Below are 20887 nucleotides of genomic sequence, written 5' to 3' on the forward strand. Positions count from 1 at the left end.
ACATGTACTGAAACATGACCTTCTTCTTTGCAGGTGTTTTAAACAAACGTTTCGTAATTGCAGATTTCGGCGACAGCTTTGGTGGCTTCGACAGATTCCCCTTCGACGATATCCCGCCAGAATTCAGAGAACACTTTCCTTCACATTGGAACCGCAGATTTGGACCTCGTGACGAACAGCCGCAGCCGCAGCAGACACAACAGCACGCGCCGCAGTCGCCCCCGGCGCAGCAACAGACCGCAGCTACACAGACTGAGCAGGAACCTCAAGCAGGACCTTCAGAACCCGAACCACAAGCGCACCTCCCACAATACGGATTAAGGAACACAGTCGATCTCGGCCAGAAAAGCCCCGCCGACCCTAGCTTGGTCGATGCGGACGACAGAAACCAGAGGTCTATGTCAGCGCCTCCAGACAGTAGCGCACCTCCTAACCAAAGCTTTAAAATGAGTGGCCAGAACCACCAGGAACAGCACCAGCCGCAGCATGGCGAGCAGCACTCCAACGTGCGACACATACCCATATTCGTGGAAGGCAGGGACGAACCTGTGATCAACAAATCAGTGGATCACGGCACACACTTCGGTGACGCAAAGCCCGCGTACGTGCCCCCTCCCCAGCAGCCTCACATCGACAGGGAACAGTATTTCGCTGACGACAGCCCCGGCTACCATCATCCACCAAACTTCACACGAGCCTTCGGCACACCCTTCAACAAAGGATTTAGGCAGGGGCCACAGCCGTTTACACAGCAGAAAGCGTACCCGCAGGCGGCGTTCGCTCGCGGTGCTTCCCCACAGCGCTCGCAGTCACCCAAGCCGCATCCCCACCCACATGCTGAGGAACACTTTGTTAAAGTGCCAGTGCACCACGATCAGAGTGCACCCAAGACTGAACCTCCGTCCAGGCCCCAACAGCGGCAGCAGCCACAGCAACAGCCCCCGCCTCAGCAGAAGCAGCCGCCGCCACCACAACAAGCTCCGCAGCGGGAGCAAACCCCGCCACAACCCAAACAGACTCCGGCCAACGACCCCATCACACAGATTCTTCGTATCCAAACAGATGTTCTTAATCTAATGACTGAAGTTGAAAACTTTGGTGGTACCAAAAATGATAAGAAGTACTTGTTCCTAGACGAAATGCTAACTAGGAATCTCATAAAATTAGACACAATTGAAACTGATGGCAAAGAAAACATTCGACAAGCTAGAAAGGAGGCCATCAAGTGCATCCAAAAGTGTATAGCTGTATTAGAAGCCAAAGCAGAAAGTAACGCCAATGGTGGTCAGAGCCAGCCTCAACCACAAGATGTAGAAATGAAAGAAAACACAGATGCACAACAGGCACCTGAACAAGTCACAGAAAACGGTGAGGTTGAAATGAAGGATAGCACCAAAGAGGAGGCACAAGTCGAGCAAGCCGAAAAGCCGGCTGAGGTAGCCCCAGCGCAGGAAGCTAAGACTGAGTCTACGGAGGCGAAGGTTCAGGACGATACAGTAGCAGCGGCACCAGTCGATAATAAGGACGTCACACAAACAGAAGCAGCCGACACACGACCGGAGGCAACTCCCTCCGACAAGCCAGCCGAAACTACCGAACAAAAGGAAGAAACTGCAGAGAAAAGCCCCAAGAAGGGCACCAAAGTTGTAAAGAAACGAAACAAAAGCAAAGATAATAAGAAAGATGTACCCAATGATAGTAATAAGCAAGAAGCTGAAGATAGCAATAAGGAAGAGAAAGTCGAGGATAAGAAAGAGAAGTTAGATATAATGCAAGTGGACGATAAGGGTGATAAGGTGGAGCCGCAGGTGATGGAAGTAGATGGTGCTGCTAGTCAATAAAGTTAGTTCGCGATAGTGAATTGTCTCATTAGTTACACAGTCGTAATCCGCGCACGGGGCCTAAGTGTATGCCTTCCTTATTCTTCGTGTTAATTATTGTGCATAAATAACACAGGTGTTGACATTGTATTGTTTATGTTTGTACATTTTACGTTTTTAATATTAAACAAATGTGTAAAGATATTTGTTGTCCTGTAGGATTTGAAACGGTCTCCTTGTCCTAATATTTAATTAATTTATTGTTTATCATCACTTGATAACACAATTTTCTGAATAAATAAGAATCCGTTTATAAGTGTTTTTATTATTGACTACATTTTGGATAATACAAAATATACTATAGCTATATTTAATACACAATATATTACTTACATAACAATTTGTCTTACATAGGAATTCTATGATAGAAAAATAACTTATCACAGAATGCAAAGCACATAGAAACAACACTTTTACATTACATAGATCTCACTTTACTCAATCAATATATCAGTCTGTCCAAAATAAAATAAACTTGCGAAATTATTACCTTAATTATTATCCTTCGCTGTAGCATTTCCATACTTTCTAAGCCAAATAACTTAAGGTCCGTATTACAGGACGCTTACGTTATTTGATTGAACAATAGGAGCCCTAGTTTAAGAAGGCGTCTTTATTTAAATCAACTCAAACCAATTAGAGACGTTATTCTTCCACATAAAAACATACAGTAACTTTGTTTGTTAATGGAAATACTACTACAAACAACAACTTACTTATTGGTTGGAAAGGTGTAAAAATCTTGGTATTTAATACGAACCTTACTTTAGTGACTTAAAAGCTCACTCCCATTCCTTCATAACCCTGTCCCAATCTTCATCACTAATAAACGGTTTATCAATACAACTGATCATATACTCCCCGCAGAAGATGCACTCGCTCGCTATGATGTCATCGATCTCGTTCCTCAGTATCTCTCGCAGTGGAAGGCCGTTGGAGGTGACGGTGGAAAGCTCAATGTTGGAGAGCACAGAGAGTTGCCGTTGTAAGTCTGAGAGCTTGTTTCTGCGGGCTGGTGCTGTGGGAGAAATAATGTGGGGTAAAAAATAATAAGGGTGACTGAAACGGGTTTGCTTATTTGGGTGGGGATTTTGAACAAAAGAATTGTTTGTCTTGATTAATACAACTTCTATATGGGGAGCTGTGAAATAGATGTTCAGTGGAAGAGGTCTATTTCTGGTCTGACCTTTCTTACAAAACGTAACTGACGGGAAAGCAATGTCTGAAGTTGGCTACCGAGTGATGTCACTCGCGTATGAACTATCTTTTACTTATGAGTGAGGCTTCAAATGACTAAGAATTTATGGTAGAGCATTTTGAGTGGGCAAACGTGAAAGCAAAGATGTACGTTGCACAGCACTAAGGGCGCTTTCAACTTATGCGTTTCTTAACGGCCGGCTGCGGTGCCGAAGCGGTGCGTTAGACGTACGGCGTACGGAACTTCCTCTTTTTTCATACAAAAAGCACGGTGCGGAAACAGTGCGGCGCCGGTACGTCGAACGCTCGACTACAGGACTGTTACCTCACGGAGCTTTTTGTATGAAAAAACAGGAACGTCCAGCCGTCAAGAAACGCATAAGCTGAAAGCGCCCTTGGTGTTTTGTCCGACACCAGCACAGGTTGCGGAACTATACAGATATCAGTACATACAGAGCGTAGGCAGCGTCTCCTGCATGAGACAGTCGCTGTGGAACTTGTGTCCGCACGGGAACAGGTAGAAGGGGCGCAGCAGCAGCGCGATGTCGCACAGGCAGCACGCGTCCGATACCAGCACCGTCACGCTGCGGTTGCGGAACGACTGGATTTCTGAACGAACCTACAAAATTAAACATATGTAGATTATTCTCAAATCATAAGGTAAGCTGACACATGAATGGGCTGTAGGATTGTAAGAGTTACCGCGGCCCTAGTACACAAGGGGCTCTAGAAGGAATATGGTGGGTTTTAGTCAGTAAGTGTCTGACACTCCCTGCGGGTGTAGCGTGAACAAAAATGGTGTCAGATATAAGACGAATAAATATAGACAACAATACACTTCATAGTTCAGTTAAAATAAAAACATCTGCAAAAGCGTAAGAATTCCAATTCATAACTATTACATTCGACTCAATGTTGTAAGTAAACGTTTTACTTACATATTCAGCAGCCGCTATGGCTTCCTCCATTTCATTTTTCATTTCTTCTATTTGGTTGTTATTTTCCTGAAAACAGCAAGATAAGTAAAAATTTAGCAATTTATTTGTAAAAAAATGAGGCACTAAATGAAAGATACATTATATATGAGATAGGTTCATTGATGACTGTTGTACAATTTGATGACTTCAAAATTGAAATCTGATTATTTACCTACTTGCAAAGAAAGAAAGATTGTATAAATTAAAAATTGATTGAATGAGGTAAAATTGTCTCTCAGTGCACTTTTTTACTAGTAAAGCGGTGAACGAACTGTAGCGGAACGTCACCAACACTAAAACCTGTGTAGTCGGAACTTATTGTGTTGGTGTTTTGTTTTATATTTTATTAATTTTTCTCCTTCAAAATAAGCTGACAGAATACAACACTTATACAATCTTGATGAAGCATTTTTATTAATACACAGTCCTATTCAGGCCTTGCTTATTATATGCTGTTCTATACGGGTTAGAATCCTGTGTAGTATGCTTGTGAGCATCTCGCTTAGATGCTACAGAACAAAAAGTGTGTATGTACCATGCAGTATACAAAAGAAACATATTATTACCTGTAAGGAATCGCAGATAGGTTGTCTAAAGTGGTCAATAGTGACGACATCGGTGAAGAAAGGCAGAATGTCTTCGATTTTGATGAGCGGGCACTCTTCCAGGAAGGTCATCGCTTCCTGCATGTCTTGGTTTTTCGTGATCACGCTCTCAGCTGGGGAAATGGAAAAGCAGGTATTTTAAGATGTTTTTCATAATCAAATACTGTTGGTGCAATTTCCTTCTTGTTGTCATTACGAAGCATTATGTAGCTGGGGAGTTTGTTGCGCCACTTCTTCTAACCAGAAAAATGTAGCTGTCTGATATACTATTTGACACCATAAAAGTGCTGTTTTTAAAACTATATTGAATAAATCGTGCCCATTTTCACCAACCTAGGGATCCCCCCTAAGAGCACTTAGGGAACACTTAATACGAATTTCGTTTTCACCAAAGTTTAAGGCGTCGTCGTCGTTTTTCATCTAAGACGTCGTCCCAATTGACAGCGATCGCACGATGACACGATGCGTTCTCGTCATGCGATGAGTTCAAACATACAGATTTCATCAGAGTGTCCTATTTGAACCTCGGAACCTCGCAAGTGAGATCGTGAGATGAAAAACGCATCGCGCCATCGCGCGATCGCTGCCAATTAGGACGACGCCTAAGTGTCCCTTATAACCTTTGAATATTGGCCCTTATCCTAAACCTAGGGAAACGTTAAGAGATTGTTGTTTATAACGGGCATTAGCCACTTACTCCCCACATAGCCACTCACCAATATTAAGCCACAGCTGGCTTCTCAACTCCGTCTGGTCGGGCGTGTCAGCGATACTCTTGGCAAGAGTCAAGCTCACTTGTAAAGCAAGCTCGACTGCTTAACCAAGAACTCCCTAAGCTACGACATCCTTACTTGCAGAACTCCCCACTTAGCCACAAATTTCCCACTTAGCCACTTACTCCCCACTTAGCCACTCACCAATATTAAGCCACAGTTGTCTCCTCAACTCCGTCTGGTCGGGCATGTCAGCGATACTCTTGGCAAGAGTCAGGCTCACTTGTAAAGCAAGCTCGACTGCCTAGCCAAGAACTCCCTAAGCGACGAGATCCTTACTTAGCCACTTACTCCCCACTTAGCCACTCACCAATATTAAGCCACAGTTGTCTCCTCAACTCCGTCTGGTCGGGCATGTCAGCAATACTCTTGGGGAGTGTCAAGCTCACTTGTAAAGCAAGCTCGACTGTCTAACCAAGAACTCCCTAAGCCACGAGATCCATACTTAGCAACAAACTCCCCACTTAGCCACGAATTTCCCATTTAGCCACTTACTCTCCACTCAGCCACGAATTTCCCATTTAGCCACTTACTCCCCACTCAGCCACGTACTCCTTACTTAGCCACTCACCAATATTAAGCCACAGCTGTCTCCTCAACTCCGTCTGGTCGGGCATGTCAGCAATACTCTTGGCAAGAGTCAAGCTCACTTGTAAAGCAAGCTCGACTGCCGAGTCCCACAAGCCGAGTAAGGCTGATAGCTTGACGCAAGCTTCTGATAGATTCTTCTCGCGGCATAATCTGAAGAGGGAATGGTTTAGTTGACATATTTTGTGTGTAGGTGTGTAGTTGAGCGAATTTGAACCTTAGGCTGTTAATCTTAAGGTTGATATAAATAATTTCCTAATTTACCAATTGGCGGCAAAGGACAATGGGCACTTTGTATAGGATTTGGTACCCGCTCCAACAGTAGCGTATGATATATCATTAGAAAGGTATTTACGTGACGAATAATAAAAACTATGGGGTTTGCCTCAATTATCTGTCCGATCCGAGTAACGATAAAAATTAAATCGACATAGCAACAAGTATGTCATCCATATATGCAAATTCATTAGGAGGCTTATGTCGTCAGTGTAATAATTTTAAACTCAGTTAATAGACATCTTACATTGTTTGAGATACACTCTATTATAATCGAAATGTTGTAATAGTCTATGGAGTCATACTACGGAAACACACAATCGTCATCTGATTTGACAAAAGTTCAAAACCTTTCTATTCATCTTTTTTTAAGAAGAAATTGATCATTATCTCAGCACCTCTTGAGAAGCAAGATTGAGTCGTAATATGTACTATGTTAACATCGTCTCCTGACTTTTCAACCTTAATGATAAGACTGATGCTGGCTGCTAATATGGTGGATGTTAATAATACAACACACGACAAGAAAAAGAAACATATTATTTTAAACACATTATTAACAAAACATAAAGAAAACTATGTCTCCCTAAAACTGATTATGACTAGTTTACAACGGATTTTCCATCAGAAGATCATTGTATAGTTAAAATATTATTGTTATAAAAAATTACGTTATTAAGAATAATGCAGGTGCAGTAAAGCCTTCATATCTGGCATATCCTAAGTACCACACTATCGAAAGTCCATACAAAAGCTAGTTCTGCGTGAACTGCAAAGGTTTGCACAGCCTTTTTTTAAAGCAGTCGGCAGGCAAACATTCTAAGAAAGCCAAATTCCTGTTCATTTTTTTGTTACTTTACCAGTTTTTATTAAATCCAGTTGGATTTAAGAACTGCATCTACGTTGATGATTTATGAAAATTACACATTCTATTAGTCGATGTCACGCGAAATGGACAAGGATTTGGGACTAGTCGTCATAGTAAACATTTTTTGCCTTGCCAAGACCTACGCAATGGTACTAGAATCAACACTGTTGGACAGGGTACCAAAACGCCCATCGTCCTTTTGGAGCTATGACACATTAAGACAAATTATTAAAGACTTAATGCGACTTTGTTAAAGAAAACGTAGCTTTAAAATCCTAACCAATATTAATTGCAAAAGGAACGGTCTTTCTTTTTCTCTGTCTGCCTGTCCAACTATCTCACTAAAACTACTGAATCTATTTAAATTTATCTTTCACACAGATAGTCTACTAGAGCCTGAAAAGGGACATAGGCGACTTTAACCAAGTTGCATAAAGAAGTTTCCTCAGGACGCGAGTGGAACCTCGCACACCTAGTATCATTATAAAAGTTCTCTCACTCACCTCAAAGCATAATGAACATCATAGTTAACCATGGTAACATCTTGTCCTTGCCTTGCCAAGTACATCATCAGAGATTCATGATCATGTTCCACGTACAAAGTCAGCAAATAATTATGTATGGCCTTATCCCTTACATTGTAATGCTGCAGTATAAACTCCAGGTAAAGTATTATTTCCGAAACATGAGCTTCATCATTCTTACAAGATAGAAAGGCTGGCAATAGTTTGGAAGGACTTAGGCTCGCTCCTTGAGAAATTAAAGCGTGCACTGTATGCTTCGGCGATTCTTCCATGAGGACCGGAGCGAATTGGTAAAACAACTCCGGCCTTTTTAACGTTTTTAATGTCTGTATCGCTTCTGCATATGACTTCTTATATATGTATTGAGCTACAACATTTTCGTAATCCTCGTTAATGATTGTAAGTTTGATTAAGTTCTGTTTGTCGCCGTGAGAAGCCATGAGGTCGTAAACCACAGATTTGACGTGCTGCATACATTTGGAGACTTTGGGATGCAGTAAAAATACTTCGAAGTTACTCTGTATTTGGTGGTATTCTTCAGAATCCTGCTTTCCTGTACGACGGAGCACACCTAACTGTGATAAATACAGTTCCGTCATCCAAATAACTAACATAGATATCAATGTTTTGTCATCATCTTTTAAGGCTTCCAATCTTTTTCCCAAATAAACCTTCAGAGCATTTATTTGTTCTAGCTCCAAAAACTTCAGGCATATTGCTTCGAAACTCTTTTGGGTTTCGGCAAAAATTTCCGCGCTCTTTTCATATTCTCCCTTATTGTATAGAAGTTCAGCGTGTTTGACGTTTATAACGTCTATGTAGGCCGGATTGTTATAACAATACTCTTTGGCTAGTTCAAACTGTTCCTTGTCAGAATATATGACCCATAGATTCCGTTCTTCGCGAATAACTTTGTATCTGAACACCGATTTGTCCGTTATAGCCCATATGGTCCTCTTTTTGGTGTCCCTAACAATATTTTTGAGTTTCCCATGGGCTTCGGAGTATTTATCTTCGAAGACCAATTCTTGGCTGATGAGGGAAACTACTTTGACCCTGTCGGAGTACATGAGAAGTACATGGAACTCTGTGAGTACGAAGGAGAGGGGAGCATTTTCTTGTTCGTCTCCGTCCCCTGGGTAGCTGATTAAAGTGCCTTGGGTGAACAGCGAGTTGGAATTCTGCTGGGAACTCGGGTCCAACTGTAACATTACTCAAATTACTGATAAAAACATGAAGATGACGTATTTTTGTGGAAATTACAAACAGCCCATGTCATTTGTTTGAAGCGATAGTAACAAGAGTATGAGGAAAAATTATCAATAAATAATGTTTATCGTAACATACTAAATATTTTAGAATGGAGTTATGGTGTTTTAATTTGATCGCGATTTAGTTTATGTTAGGTGAGGTGAAGAATCTGTACATGTAATCTATATTTTATTATGTTTCGAGCTGTACAGATTCTTCGTCTAATGTGATGCTTAGTGCCACATAAAAAAATAAGTCCATTACAAGGATCAAATAGTATGAAGCGCTTTAAAAAAAAAGGATGTTAGTACAAACCTGTCCATAAAATATTCCAGGTTCAGTCAACCAGGCAAATGTTTTGGGCACTCCACCCTTATCAAAGAATTGAAGCTTTGAATACTTCAAACTAGATAGGATCTCCTGGAATCCCGTTTCAGGAATGGTTAAGTATGCATAGAAAATTGACTGTAGAGATGGTTTGTCATCCTTCATGGTGGCATGGCCCATAAACTGGTATAGTCTAGTAGGAGTGGTGATGAAAATGAAGTATTTGCTCGTTTTGTTCACTCTATGGAACTGGATTCCAGTTATTGGCATGTCAGCCCCTCTGCCAATGTCAAAGATCTGTGGGTAGAAATATTATAGTTGTTTATAGGTTTAGTACTTGTAGAATGAAGATGTAAGCATTAAATATTTAAAAAAATATATTTATAAGCATATCAGAATCCATACATACAAACACACAATAATTATTAATGTTAAATTCACCCCATGATCTAAAGTACGAGTCAAGCTAACCTAGTAAGAATAATTTTAGTTCAAGTCACCGAAACACTTGCAAGGCAGGATTTGGAAATGAATAATGAAAGACAAATTGAGAAAAATAAGCATAGTTTAAATTAATAAAGTTATTAAAGAGTGTAAAAATATGGTAAAATGTCATTGCTGTAACACAGACTTGCTTTCAGACAACATTTTATATAGTGTAACCTTAATAAGCAAAAAAGATACTTCTATTAAAGATTTTAGGTGATTACTAGACTAATTTTATAGTAAAAAAATACATAAAATAGATAGATTGTTTTAGGCAAGGTTGCACTATATATTTATATATTTTGAATTTATAGAAATAGAGAAAAATTAAATAATAAAAGTATGAATGAAAGCAGAAGAATTTGTTTACCAAACCATCAATTTCCTTGTTTCCATACAGAGGAAGATAATTGGGCAGCTTGTGTGAGAAATTAATGAAATTAAAATTAATAAATATAAAGAAAATAGTAAGAAGAGAAATGTAAGTAAGAATAGATTAGACTCAGAATTTAGTGCCTAAGAAGTTTAGGAAAAAAGAAATTTAAAAATGAATAGTACCCTACTCCCTTAAATTAAAGTAATGAAATAGGTTAATTTTTAAATATTGGCAAAAGAAACCTATGAAGAACAAATATTATGCTGCTATATAAGAAGTACTTTCCATAATTAAAACACCATTTACCTCACTCCAATACAAATGGCTTGCGGTGAACATTTTGTCACTATCAGCCTCCAGTTCAGTCTCAATGATATGTCCCTGCGACGTGCCTAACAGTATCGGTCCCGTATTCATCTCAGAAGTATTCTCCCAGTTCCAACCAACTTCCGTCACTTCATAGTTCTTAGACTTGCTTACGAGTTTAGACTTAGTGCTGTTCTGATGCAAGTATATCAGCTCAGGGTAGCCATCTTTCTTTTTTGAAGTAAATGACATTAGCAGGTGGTGGCCGAGCGGATCTAGGAACATGCCTGTCAGTTTGGAGTTTGGTTGGACGAATTTAGAGTATTGGATTTCTGTAATTGAATAAAGATTTAGTTAGTGAGTAAATGTAGACAGAATATTCCATTTATGAATATATTTTATGTCCCTTACCTTGCCCACAGTCAGGTTTCTTCAAATTGAGCCGAAATAGATTCCCATTAGCCATCGCCAGCACCAGATAATCGTTCGAAACAGCAGCGTGAGTTATCAAATCCGACAGATTTTTCAGAATCATTTTATTCTTGGAAAACATAGGAGTAGTATCTTCCAGTTGCATGTTTATGTACCCTGAAGATACCATAGGCTCGGAGATGGGCTTGGGTCGCTGGGAACCCTGCGAAGCTTGCTCGTACTGATCCAAAATCGAAGTCATATTGACTAAAGTGGGAGTTGTTCTTTTTCAGGACGTCTGCTATGTTCTCGATTTGTTTACTTCATTCACCATACAGCAGTAATAAGGAATAAGCTCGAGTACATTATCTACCTCAAAATTCAGCTACTAATTATATTGCGACAGCACTACTGAGTAAAATATTTATTTAATTATTTATTCCTGCAAACTATTGGAATATTTGGAATGAAATCGAAACAATACGAATCGAAATAAGAAATGTCGATCCAATAATATGTCAAATCTTGAAAGCTGTCAATGTCAACCGGAAATAAAAAAGGCACTGAATATGCAGAAACGTAACGGCGTAATTTTACTAATTTACTTTGATTATTAGAACAAAGTATTACGAATTGATGAACACATTGAAAAGTAATTTTTTCTAAGCTAACATATTTTAGGTTCCTACTAGAGCTACCAAAATCACAGATTTGTTTAGACTCTTAAGTAAAACAAAACGTTTTTGTCAAAAATATCGCACCAAATGTCATGGACCTGTCATTCAATATTTATTTTGTCGGATTGTCAACAATTTTGTATTACGTATATTTGTACATTCTGAAATGTTTCCTATTTTGTAAATGTTAAGGTCCTTATTAAGTAGAAGCTCAAAATATTTTTAAGCACATTATAAAACTTGAAAATAAAGCGTAATTAATACAATACTGATACGTTAATCAGTATTTGATAAGTGTTAGTTTGTGTAATTTTCATCGCTATACCGTAAACTGATTAATTAATTTGAAAATCGGGTCAGTGATCGGGAACCGGTTTTTGGGAGTAGGTAGTATGGTAGTGTGACCTTGTTGATTTATCATTATCATTCGTATCAGAATTCGAGTGTCAACTTAGTCCGTACGTTTTTGGTGATATAACATCAGTTGTTATCTGCATTTAAAATGGCCACAAGTCCCCTGTTGAAGACTACAAAATTAGGCAGTAAGTAAAACCCTGAATCATGTTGCTTCTTTAATTTATTCTAATGCGCGTGCGCAAGTACTTCGCATTCACAATAATGTTACAATTCAATGCTAATTAAATTCACAGTTACTTGTCGAAATTACAGTGCTGAAACCTCTGCGAAAATAATTTAATATTTATGTTCTTTGCCTAAAAGTATTAAAATCCAGTAAGTTAGCCATCCTGAAACTTTAGTCTCTTTGTTTATTATGCTAACACAGTCCAAAATTAAATTGATTAAGCAATCAATGAAAGATGCTCAGACCCTGTAGAAGACCATAGACTTTTTTATACCTGTACCTAAAGCATTTCCAGCTACAGATAAAACCTAAGCAGACTCGATTAACACTGGGGATGAAAATTCTTTAATGAGACAACTTTGTTTTACTATTTACTTTTGCAGTTTACTCTTGAAAAATGCCTAAAGTCACTATTTGCTTTTACAGTTTACTCCCGAAAATGCCTAAAGTCTCTATCACAATGCCGCACCTTCACAACCCAGTTGACAGAACAGCAGAAAACTATTCAGGAGATGGCCAGGAACTTCGCTGATGAGCACCTGAAGCCTAATGCGGCTCATCATGATACTGAGGCCCTGTTTCCTTTTGAACCTGTAAGTATTGCTTACTAAAAATGTTGTCTGTCAGAATTAAAAAGAAAGTATTTAAAATGAAATATTGAAAATGAGAGCTGTGGAGTAATTTCTATTTTTTTACACGCTTTTTATTAGCTTCACCTGTATGTTTGTAGGTTTGTATGTTTGTTTGTAACCGACTTCTTTGGGCGCGATTTTGACCCACTTTAAACGGCCAGATTTTTTTTATTAACCTCTTGTACATAATTAATTGTGAAACAATAGAAAATCAATTGTCTTGCTTGGGCTCTGACATACACAACAGGTTAAGCTTATTATATTTTGAAAGTATCTGACAAGTGAAGTCTTTAAATATTATGTGAATGTAAATTACAAATATTTTTATGACCCTAGAGATAAGGAGCCCCAGACTCCATGATTTATATTTAAATTGATGATATTCTAGCGTTTTCATTAGAATTTTTGTCTCTACCAACTATTGTCATGTTTAGAAGGACCTATATTATAAGAATTACAAAACTCAAAATCCTTATTTAGTAAAATTCTAGTGTAATGAATACTAAATATTTTGATGTTTTTTAAGCTTTTGACAATGACCATGATGAATTGATGACATAACTTGTTGTATTGTTATCATATCTGTAGAGTATTATGATTTAGATTATATCTTGTAAAGGTTTGATAAAATAACTGTTTTTCTTATTTGTATTGAGGTACTTCTTTATTGTAGGTATCAGGGTCTTTGTAGGGCCAATTACCATATTACTTTAATGTTGCATGATATAAATAAATTTCGTAGGTATTTACTGTATTGCCAGTTCAAAACTTTTCCCAGTTATCTTTAAAAAAAATGATCCATTCACTTGCAAAGTTCTAGACAATAAATAAGGCCAATGATTAAATTAAAAAAAAAGTTTTTAGGACCAAAAATAATGAACCAAAACTTTTCAGATATGTTAACACACTATCAAAATGAAAGTTTGTTTACTAAACACAGACCCTTGGATCAATACGAATGACGTTCATTAGAAAATCGTAAATAAACAAACATGATATGGTCATATTGTTACGTAATTATATTAGTTTACCTACGTCAATAAACTGATACAGTTACTAACCGTATAGAAAATATATGTGCGTCGCTGTCTACAGCTAAAGTTACCATTTCATCTAATGCAATTCAGCAGTAATGATGATCATGAGCCGATTATCGGCCACTTTGGCTGTTCCCTTAGTTCGGAAATTAGACAGGTATGCAGGACATATTGTAGTGGACATGCATTTGCACAGAAACAATCTCATAGTAGTCCGGTGAGACGTCAATGCGACAATACCGGAGAGAGTGGACATTTACCTACGCGCTCTGAGATGCACGGGTGTATCAATCATCAACTTCCAGGCTCCGGGCTGCTTTGTGAAAATTTCTCTAACCCACAAAGACCTGGGAATCAAACCCGAGACCTCGGGCAGAGCAGTCTCTCTATGCGATACCTGCCTCGTTAGTCAGGAGTATTACCACGCATAAACGTTAAACGAATAAACACCCAATCGCATATTTAAGATTAGATACCTACCTAGATTAAAGTTTAGATTTAGATTGTCTCGATAACAATCAACTATGACTGTTCAGCTGTAACTACAATGAACAAGTTATTCTCATATCTGCTGCATATATAGAGATTACTTTTATCATTGGCCTGTGTCGCAAAGTATCCACTACATCATGACGTCATAACGTCAAATATGGCAATGCACAAAGCGATAAGTCACTGCAGAAGGGGATTTTATCAATCAGACGAAAATAGATGCCCTTCTGAAAGGTCATGTCCCTTATGTACCTTTTAGGAATACAGTTCTATATTGAATGTACTTAAATGGGGTGGGACTGAATTCGCCCATCAACACATTCTATCAAATATCTAAATGAGAAATTATCCCATGAAAAGATTCGAAATGTGGCTTATAGATTCCTGCGAAATTCGGGAAGCCGGAATTTGCTATTGACCCAAAATCAATGTACTCCAGAATTTTCACTTTTCACAAAGACACCTGTATATCATGGATAGAATTTTTGTTTTCAGACAGAAATGGGACCCTATCACAACCTTAGTACGCTTCCTTCTCTTTCAGATCAAAAAGCTGGCGTCCATGGGTCTATTGGGAGCCTGCGCGAGCCCTGACTACGGCGGCCTAGGCCTAGACTACCTGTCCCTAGCTCTAGCAGTCGAGGAGCTCTCCCGGGGCTGCGCCAGTGTCGGCATGATCGTCTCAATACATAACTTCCTGTATGTCAACTTGGTTAATGAGAAGGGGACGCCGGAACAGAAAGAGATATTCTTGAGGGATTTCACGAAGGGTGCTCTTGGATCTTTCGCTTTGAGTGAACCAGGTATAGTATTCATTTGTGTAGTACTAAATTAGCTTGTCTTCTAAGCAGAAATGACTTACCACACTCACTATTGCATTTTAAGTGCGCTGTGCATCGTAAATGCACCGTAAAAATCTCTTCCAGCTAACTTGCGATAGAAGTAGAAGAATGAAAGAAATATACATAGACAGTTTTCCCGATGTTCAGTCTATTTTATACAAGTTTTTTTAGACATTGCAGTGGTAAAAGAGAGACAGACAGTTTTATTTATTCATGTACGTACGCTTTAGACGCGGAACTTAGGACCAATAAGTTTACTTTAGAGGGCTTGTTACACCAATAAATGTTTATTAATTACTATTAGATAACAATGTGGATATATGAGGTTTACTTTCGTTATCATGGTCACCTGATAAGTTAAAGGGTTTGTCATAATATGGGGACATCATGTAAAATATTGATTTAACGCAATGTAAAATAATATTCTTTCATATTGAGTTTAAACAAATTGTCAGTTCACTTTATTTAATTGTTGCTTAGAGTATATACCGTCAGTTGCACAAAGCTCCATTAAAGTTAAAACTTCATTAAATCTATTGCTGACTCTTTTTATCTTGTTGACAAAGAAAGAGTCAGCAATAGATTTCGACGATTGACGGATAGTATTTAAATTGATGATTAAGAACCGTTACACAACCGATGAGTAACAACGTTTTTATGTCTCTTCAGGCGCAGGCACAGACGTCGCAGGCATTCAGACCAAGGCTGAACTCAATGGTGATAACTATATCCTGAATGGCAAGAAGACCTGGGTCACCAACGCTATCGAGGGCAAAGCCCTGGCCACGTTCGCTACTATCGACCCAGCACTTAGGCATAAGGGGCTCGCTTGTAAGTAAATAAACCTACAATGGTGTGACGAGCTTTACAACGTTTAGAAAGTTCTTATTAAATACTAGGTCCTATGGGTACATTGATAAGGTTCCAGAAATTTCCTGTGGGTAACCGAAAGTCAATGACCTATATTCCCGAATGTTCTGGGACATTCTGTCTTGTTGATGCCTGTGTAACATTGTCTTACCGCCCTATGTAATTAAGTCGAAAAATATTTTTTTAGGCCTTTATCTTTCATGTTTCTCTAAAAAGTGGAAGAAAATAAACATATCTTACATCTTATATTTGATCGATTTAACATTTTTTCTTTCTCTTCAGGTTTCCTAATCCCCATTGAGACTGAAGGTATCTTCAGAGGCCAGAAGGAACGCATCATGAGTGTTAGGTATGTACTAAAACCTTTTATATAAATACATACATTAACACTGCATGTACCATGAGGTTTTAGGCTCCATTTTTATATTGCTTATTAAAACGGATATACGGATATTTTAATTTGCAATTTGTACATAAAAACTTGGCCCTGAGTGACCGAAATGGTCCTAAGTCCACTTAGGACCATTTTATAAATACCTTGGCAAATTACTGTATAATAAGCTGCTTTGAAAGGTTTAAAGGGCAACACCATTATAATTCTCGGTCGATTTGTATATGTATTTTAATAATTACATATGTATGCATAAACTCCTGCTTATTCATGTTTACACTAACTGTAACTTCTTTCATAAAAGTTCAGAATAGCTACTGTTGCAAGAGAGTCTCAAAACTACAATAAATGTAGACAGGCACACTGCACCCAACATTCTACCATAACTACAATCCCCGACACAAAAGGAGCTTATAAATTAGATGTGAAGCATGTCCGACAGGGCGGCGACTGCCTGCCCAGTCACCTTGGAAGATGTCTGCATCCCGCGGTCCTACGTCGTGGGTGAACCAGGGGAGGGGTTCCGCATAGCCATGGAGCAGCTCGACCAGGCGCGCATCGGCATCGCGGCGCACGCTGTCGGTGAGTGACACGAGTGTGACGTCATCACCCAGCCGGCGAGGGGTTCCGCATAGCCATGGAGCAGCTCGACCAGGCGCGCATCGGCATCGCGGCGCACGCTGTCGGTGAGTGACACGAGTGTGACGTCATCACCCAGCCGGCGAGGGGTTCCGCATAGCCATGGAGCAGTGAGACTGTGTATATTATCATACTACTATATCTGTCAATATTCTTGACAAAAAATTATGATTTGACAGTAGGTACCCCTGAAGGTTTAACCGAATGCCCAAGACCAAAGATTGAAATAACTGTGGCGTTTACATTTATATTTGTTTTTTGGCAGGTATCGCACAGTCAGCCTTGGACACTGCAATTTCTTACGCGAAGAAAAGGATCGCTTTTGGCAAACCCCTGTCCAGATTAGCTTCCGTCAAGGTATGTCATCCACCTTCCACTTAAGTATTTACTTCAAATCTTCTTAAAATTTGCCCTAAACCAAAATACATGAAGGACCAATTTATTTCTCTCTTCCAAAAATGTTCTCAAAAATCGCACCAAGTAATTTTAAAATCCCAAAGTTAGTCGTTTGACACCTAAGACATACACATTAGTTGCTCATTATTTTTTTTTACTATCTTTTAGTTACAGCCTTTATATCGTCCCACTGCTGGGCACAGGCCTCCTCTCACACGGAGAAGGATTAAGCGTTAATTTTTTAGAAGTCAATAATAGACATTCCGTACAAAGTTTCTCGAGCATGGAGCCAAATTGCTAATTTCGGAATGGCAAAGTGAACGAAAGACTTCAAAACAAACAACTACCTTCACAAATCTTCTCTCCACAGGACCGTCTAACAGAAATGTGCATGCTAGTAGAAACAGCCCGACTGGCCACCTACCGTGCCGCCGTAGAGGTCAGCACTAAAAACAGCGCGATGGCCAAGTATCTAGCTGGACGCAACGCTACGGCCGTCGCTGATCACTGCGTGCAAATCCTCGGCGGACGAGGCCTGTCCGTCAATTATGATGCTGAGAGACATTATAGGTAACGTTTATATTCTTCTTTTTATTTTTTAAGGTGAATTTTCTGTGTTTCCTCGTGTTGTGATACTGCCTGAATTGGGCTTCTTTCTGACCAAAAATAACTGCAAGCCGATGCCCAAAAAGCCCATTTTCGGCAATGAAGATTCTGTGTTAGATCGATAACCTTAACCTTTTTTAGAAAATAATCGATTTATGGAGATTTTTTTCTTTCGTTGATGAATCTGTTAATGTACTTTGACAATGTAAATTCAAGTTTACGTAAGTCTAAAAAAGAACAATAACTCGGATTAAAACATGCATTTTTCAACCGATCTCCCCAAAAGACGAGGTTCTCAATTCGAATGTTCTTTTTGATTGATCTTGAAACAAAACCTCTAAACTAGCTGGTCTTTATAAATATAATAATTATTAAACAGGGACGCCCGAGGTACGCAGATCTACGGCGGCGTAACAGACATACAGAAGAGGCTGGTAGGACATTACTTGCTGAAGGAACACGACGCGCTCTGAAGCGAAACCGGTAAACTTGTTCTAGTCTACTCTAGTTATACATAGGGGAATATTATCGAAATATTTGGTTATAATAGTCCATTTCAAATGCCGATTATTATTTTCCGAGAGTTGATCAATTACTTAGAAAATTGATCAACTTACGGGTTTTGTTATTTTCCTGTGACAAATATAGGTTTTATAAAATAAATGTGCCTTTTAGTTAAAAAAAACATGAAAAGAATACGAAAGTGAACCATTTTTGGGTCTTTTGATCATCTGCCTAGCCTTTTTGTTAAGCAACGCTGGGTGCGGTCTTTTTTGGGACTTAAGGATCGGGAAAAGATTGTTGTCAAAAATATTTCGATAATATTGCTCAAGTTGAAACAAAAAAACATCGACTGAAAAGGGCTTCCCATTTTTGGGATTTAGTTTTCACACTGTCGTTCTATTTTCTTCTCAAAGTCACAATTTCTTTGAGTCGTTGCAGCTTCTTGTTTCTTGCATAAGTACCTATCTGTTATTATTGTTCATAATTTATACCTATGTCGTCTTCAATACTGTCTATATCATAGATAACACAATTTCGAATATCATTTTAATTGATTCAATATGATTGTTCTTCAAATATTTTATCTTTACAAATCTGTTTGTCTCGATAAACGCTCAAATCGTGGACTTGAATATATTATTAACTCAGGGAACAGCGTCAAAATATTTCCTTTGCATAATATTACTTGTTATACTTTGGTAAGAAGTTTATAATTTTGTGTTCAATAATGATAATAATTTACAAGACAAATAAAAACTATACACTTCAAATACAGTTTTTTGTTAATTTTAAGGATAGAACTGTAAGATATATCAAATGTTTTATTTTCACGAAGTCGTAATTTTTTTTTTAACAATATGTCAGCTAAAACAAAAGAAAAACGAAATTGAAAACTGGTTTCAACCAGATTTCTAATTATAAAGAAAAATACACCTCTAAAAGGCTTGGCTAAGATCCAAAGTATTTCGTTTAGAGTTAGGACAATTTTAACCACTTAAAAGTACTCCCGTGGAAAGATTTTAATGGCCAACAAAAATCCGTGTCGCGAATACCTTATGTTGTTAACTCCTCATAAAATAATAGTTTTAAGAGCATCGCATTTATAACGTAATTTTAGACAATATTTGTATCATGGAGAACAAAATGACTAGCGCAGTTGTCATAACGCAAAATCTCTTCAGAAAGTAGCGCGCCAAAATGCGTGTATTCGGGGGATGAGGAACGTTAGTAGATCCGCCCTTACAGGCCTGTTCTATGGAACCCGTCTATTATTTTCAAAATAAAATCACCAATCTTTGACAGATTGGTTTTGATTTGACAAGGTAGTCCTCGGTAGTTGCCTACCGTACCTTGCTTGACCTACAAGAAGGCGCGTGACCTACCTTCCTTATGGCATCTCCGCTATCTTTACTTGCTCCATGAGTTTTATATATGTACTTAGGATGAAATGGGACATTCCATATTTTTAATATCTGCGTTTCAAAAACGCACGATTATTGGGTCCGAAATATTCAAAAAGGGTGCTAAGTTTGTTATTTTGGTTGATTCGTTTTAGGCTACAAATTGAAGAGGTTTGTACTTAACTTTTATTTAAATGTTATTTGCAATTAAATAAATAGCCCATTGTAGGCTTAGCCTCTTTTGAGCATATTATATGCCAGTAGAATGTGACTGATTTAGCCTTTAACGCAAAACTAATAAAAGCGCATAATATTTTCCCTATGATTTTTTTTTATTATTTTGTCAGTTCTGTTTCCAATTTATTGTAGTTGACTGTACTTCTAAGTCATTGGGGCTATTTCATTTTGTATTCGTTTCTGTACAAAACTAAGATTATAGTGTTAAAACACAAGTCTACATAATATAGTATAGGAGGTATATAATGAAGTGTTTATCAACTTTTATTATACGTATTGTTCTATTGTTATGATTTAATAAAAATATATTTTTGTAAATATGTATTTTATTTAAGTAATGCCTATTCTATGCAACTGCTTTAGACGGCATATAAAAAAAATAATTTAATACGTAAGTAAATAATAAGTATTCGAATTAAAGGACCAAAAACTTCAATACTTTTTGGTCCTTCCAGTCCTAGTTACTTTTTCGATGCGTTTTTTTTTATAACTTGCCCTTTTAAAATAACAAATGAAATAGATACCTACTTATAGCAATTTTATGACAGCAACTGGGTCGATCCTATTATGCCGTATTTTGTCGTAAAATCATGGTTCCGAATTTGCACATAAAAATGACGATGCATTTTTATGAATGCTATTACCCCATTAACAGGCCGCCACCGGCCAAATATCAGTTGGGTAACATTTTCCTGGGTGACCCAGTTTTTGAAAATGTATCTGAATATAGACAGGT

General features: G+C 38.2%; 3 protein-coding genes across 7 annotated transcripts in view; 2 read left to right on the top strand and 1 right to left on the bottom strand.

The window, feature by feature from the left end:
• The window catches only part of Stv (starvin), a 32967-nt gene extending 30831 nt beyond the window's left edge, over positions 1 to 2136 (top strand). For all 3 annotated transcript variants that reach the window (XM_064037452.1, XM_064037453.1, XM_021328625.3), the window contains exon 3: positions 64 to 2136. In XM_064037452.1, the coding sequence (XP_063893522.1) occupies positions 64 to 1841 (1778 nt within the window). In that variant the 3' untranslated portion in view covers positions 1842 to 2136. The remainder of the gene's footprint in view (positions 1 to 63) is intronic.
• Positions 2126 to 11334, bottom strand: LOC110372093 (vacuolar protein sorting-associated protein 18 homolog). Of its 2 annotated transcripts, XM_064037444.1 has the most exons (10): positions 10846 to 11334; positions 10435 to 10766; positions 10123 to 10170; positions 9255 to 9563; positions 7668 to 8890; positions 6004 to 6173; positions 4621 to 4772; positions 4016 to 4081; positions 3531 to 3696; positions 2126 to 2898 (listed from the first exon to the last, which is right to left on the bottom strand). In XM_064037444.1, the coding sequence occupies exons 1-10, from the start codon at positions 11105 to 11107 to the stop codon at positions 2663 to 2665; spliced, it is 2964 nt and encodes a 987-aa protein (XP_063893514.1). In that variant the 5' UTR covers positions 11108 to 11334; the 3' UTR covers positions 2126 to 2662. The 2 variants fall into 2 exon arrangements, with proteins under 2 accessions (XP_063893514.1, XP_063893517.1); XM_064037447.1 differs by lacking the exon at positions 10123 to 10170 and having other exon boundaries at positions 10846 to 11333.
• Positions 11335 to 11635: 301 nt separating this feature from the next.
• Positions 11636 to 18549, top strand: LOC110372062 (short-chain specific acyl-CoA dehydrogenase, mitochondrial). Of its 2 annotated transcripts, none has more exons than XM_064037455.1 (9): positions 11636 to 12064; positions 12532 to 12698; positions 14811 to 15069; positions 15778 to 15939; positions 16261 to 16327; positions 16800 to 16951; positions 17274 to 17365; positions 17775 to 17974; positions 18390 to 18549. In XM_064037455.1, exons 1-9 carry the CDS (start codon positions 12025 to 12027, stop codon positions 18481 to 18483), a joined length of 1233 nt encoding a protein of 410 aa, XP_063893525.1. In that variant the 5' UTR covers positions 11636 to 12024; the 3' UTR covers positions 18484 to 18549. The 2 variants fall into 2 exon arrangements, with proteins under 2 accessions (XP_063893525.1, XP_063893526.1); XM_064037456.1 differs by having other exon boundaries at positions 11637 to 12064; positions 16812 to 16951.
• The last annotated feature ends 2338 nt before the right edge of the window (positions 18550 to 20887 follow it).

This window comes from Helicoverpa armigera, chromosome 2, assembly GCF_030705265.1.
Source record: "Helicoverpa armigera isolate CAAS_96S chromosome 2, ASM3070526v1, whole genome shotgun sequence".
NCBI lineage: Eukaryota > Metazoa > Arthropoda > Insecta > Lepidoptera > Noctuidae > Helicoverpa > Helicoverpa armigera.

Coding starts and splice junctions, on each gene's coding strand:
- LOC110372093 (XM_064037444.1), bottom strand. CDS start 11,107: ATGACTTCGATTTTGGATCAGTACGAGCAAGCTTCGCAGGGTTCCCAG. Junction 9,564..10,122: donor ACAAGGAAATTGATGGTTTG/GTAAACAAATTC, acceptor TTCTACCCACAG/ATCTTTGACATTGGCAGAGG. Junction 8,891..9,254: donor CTGGAATATTTTATGGACAG/GTTTGTACTAAC, acceptor GTAATGTTACAG/TTGGACCCGAGTTCCCAGCA.
- LOC110372062 (XM_064037455.1), top strand. CDS start 12,025: ATGGCCACAAGTCCCCTGTTGAAGACTACAAAATTAGGCA. Junction 12,699..14,810: donor CCCTGTTTCCTTTTGAACCT/GTAAGTATTGCT, acceptor CTTCTCTTTCAG/ATCAAAAAGCTGGCGTCCAT. Junction 17,366..17,774: donor CCAGATTAGCTTCCGTCAAG/GTATGTCATCCA, acceptor TTCTCTCCACAG/GACCGTCTAACAGAAATGTG.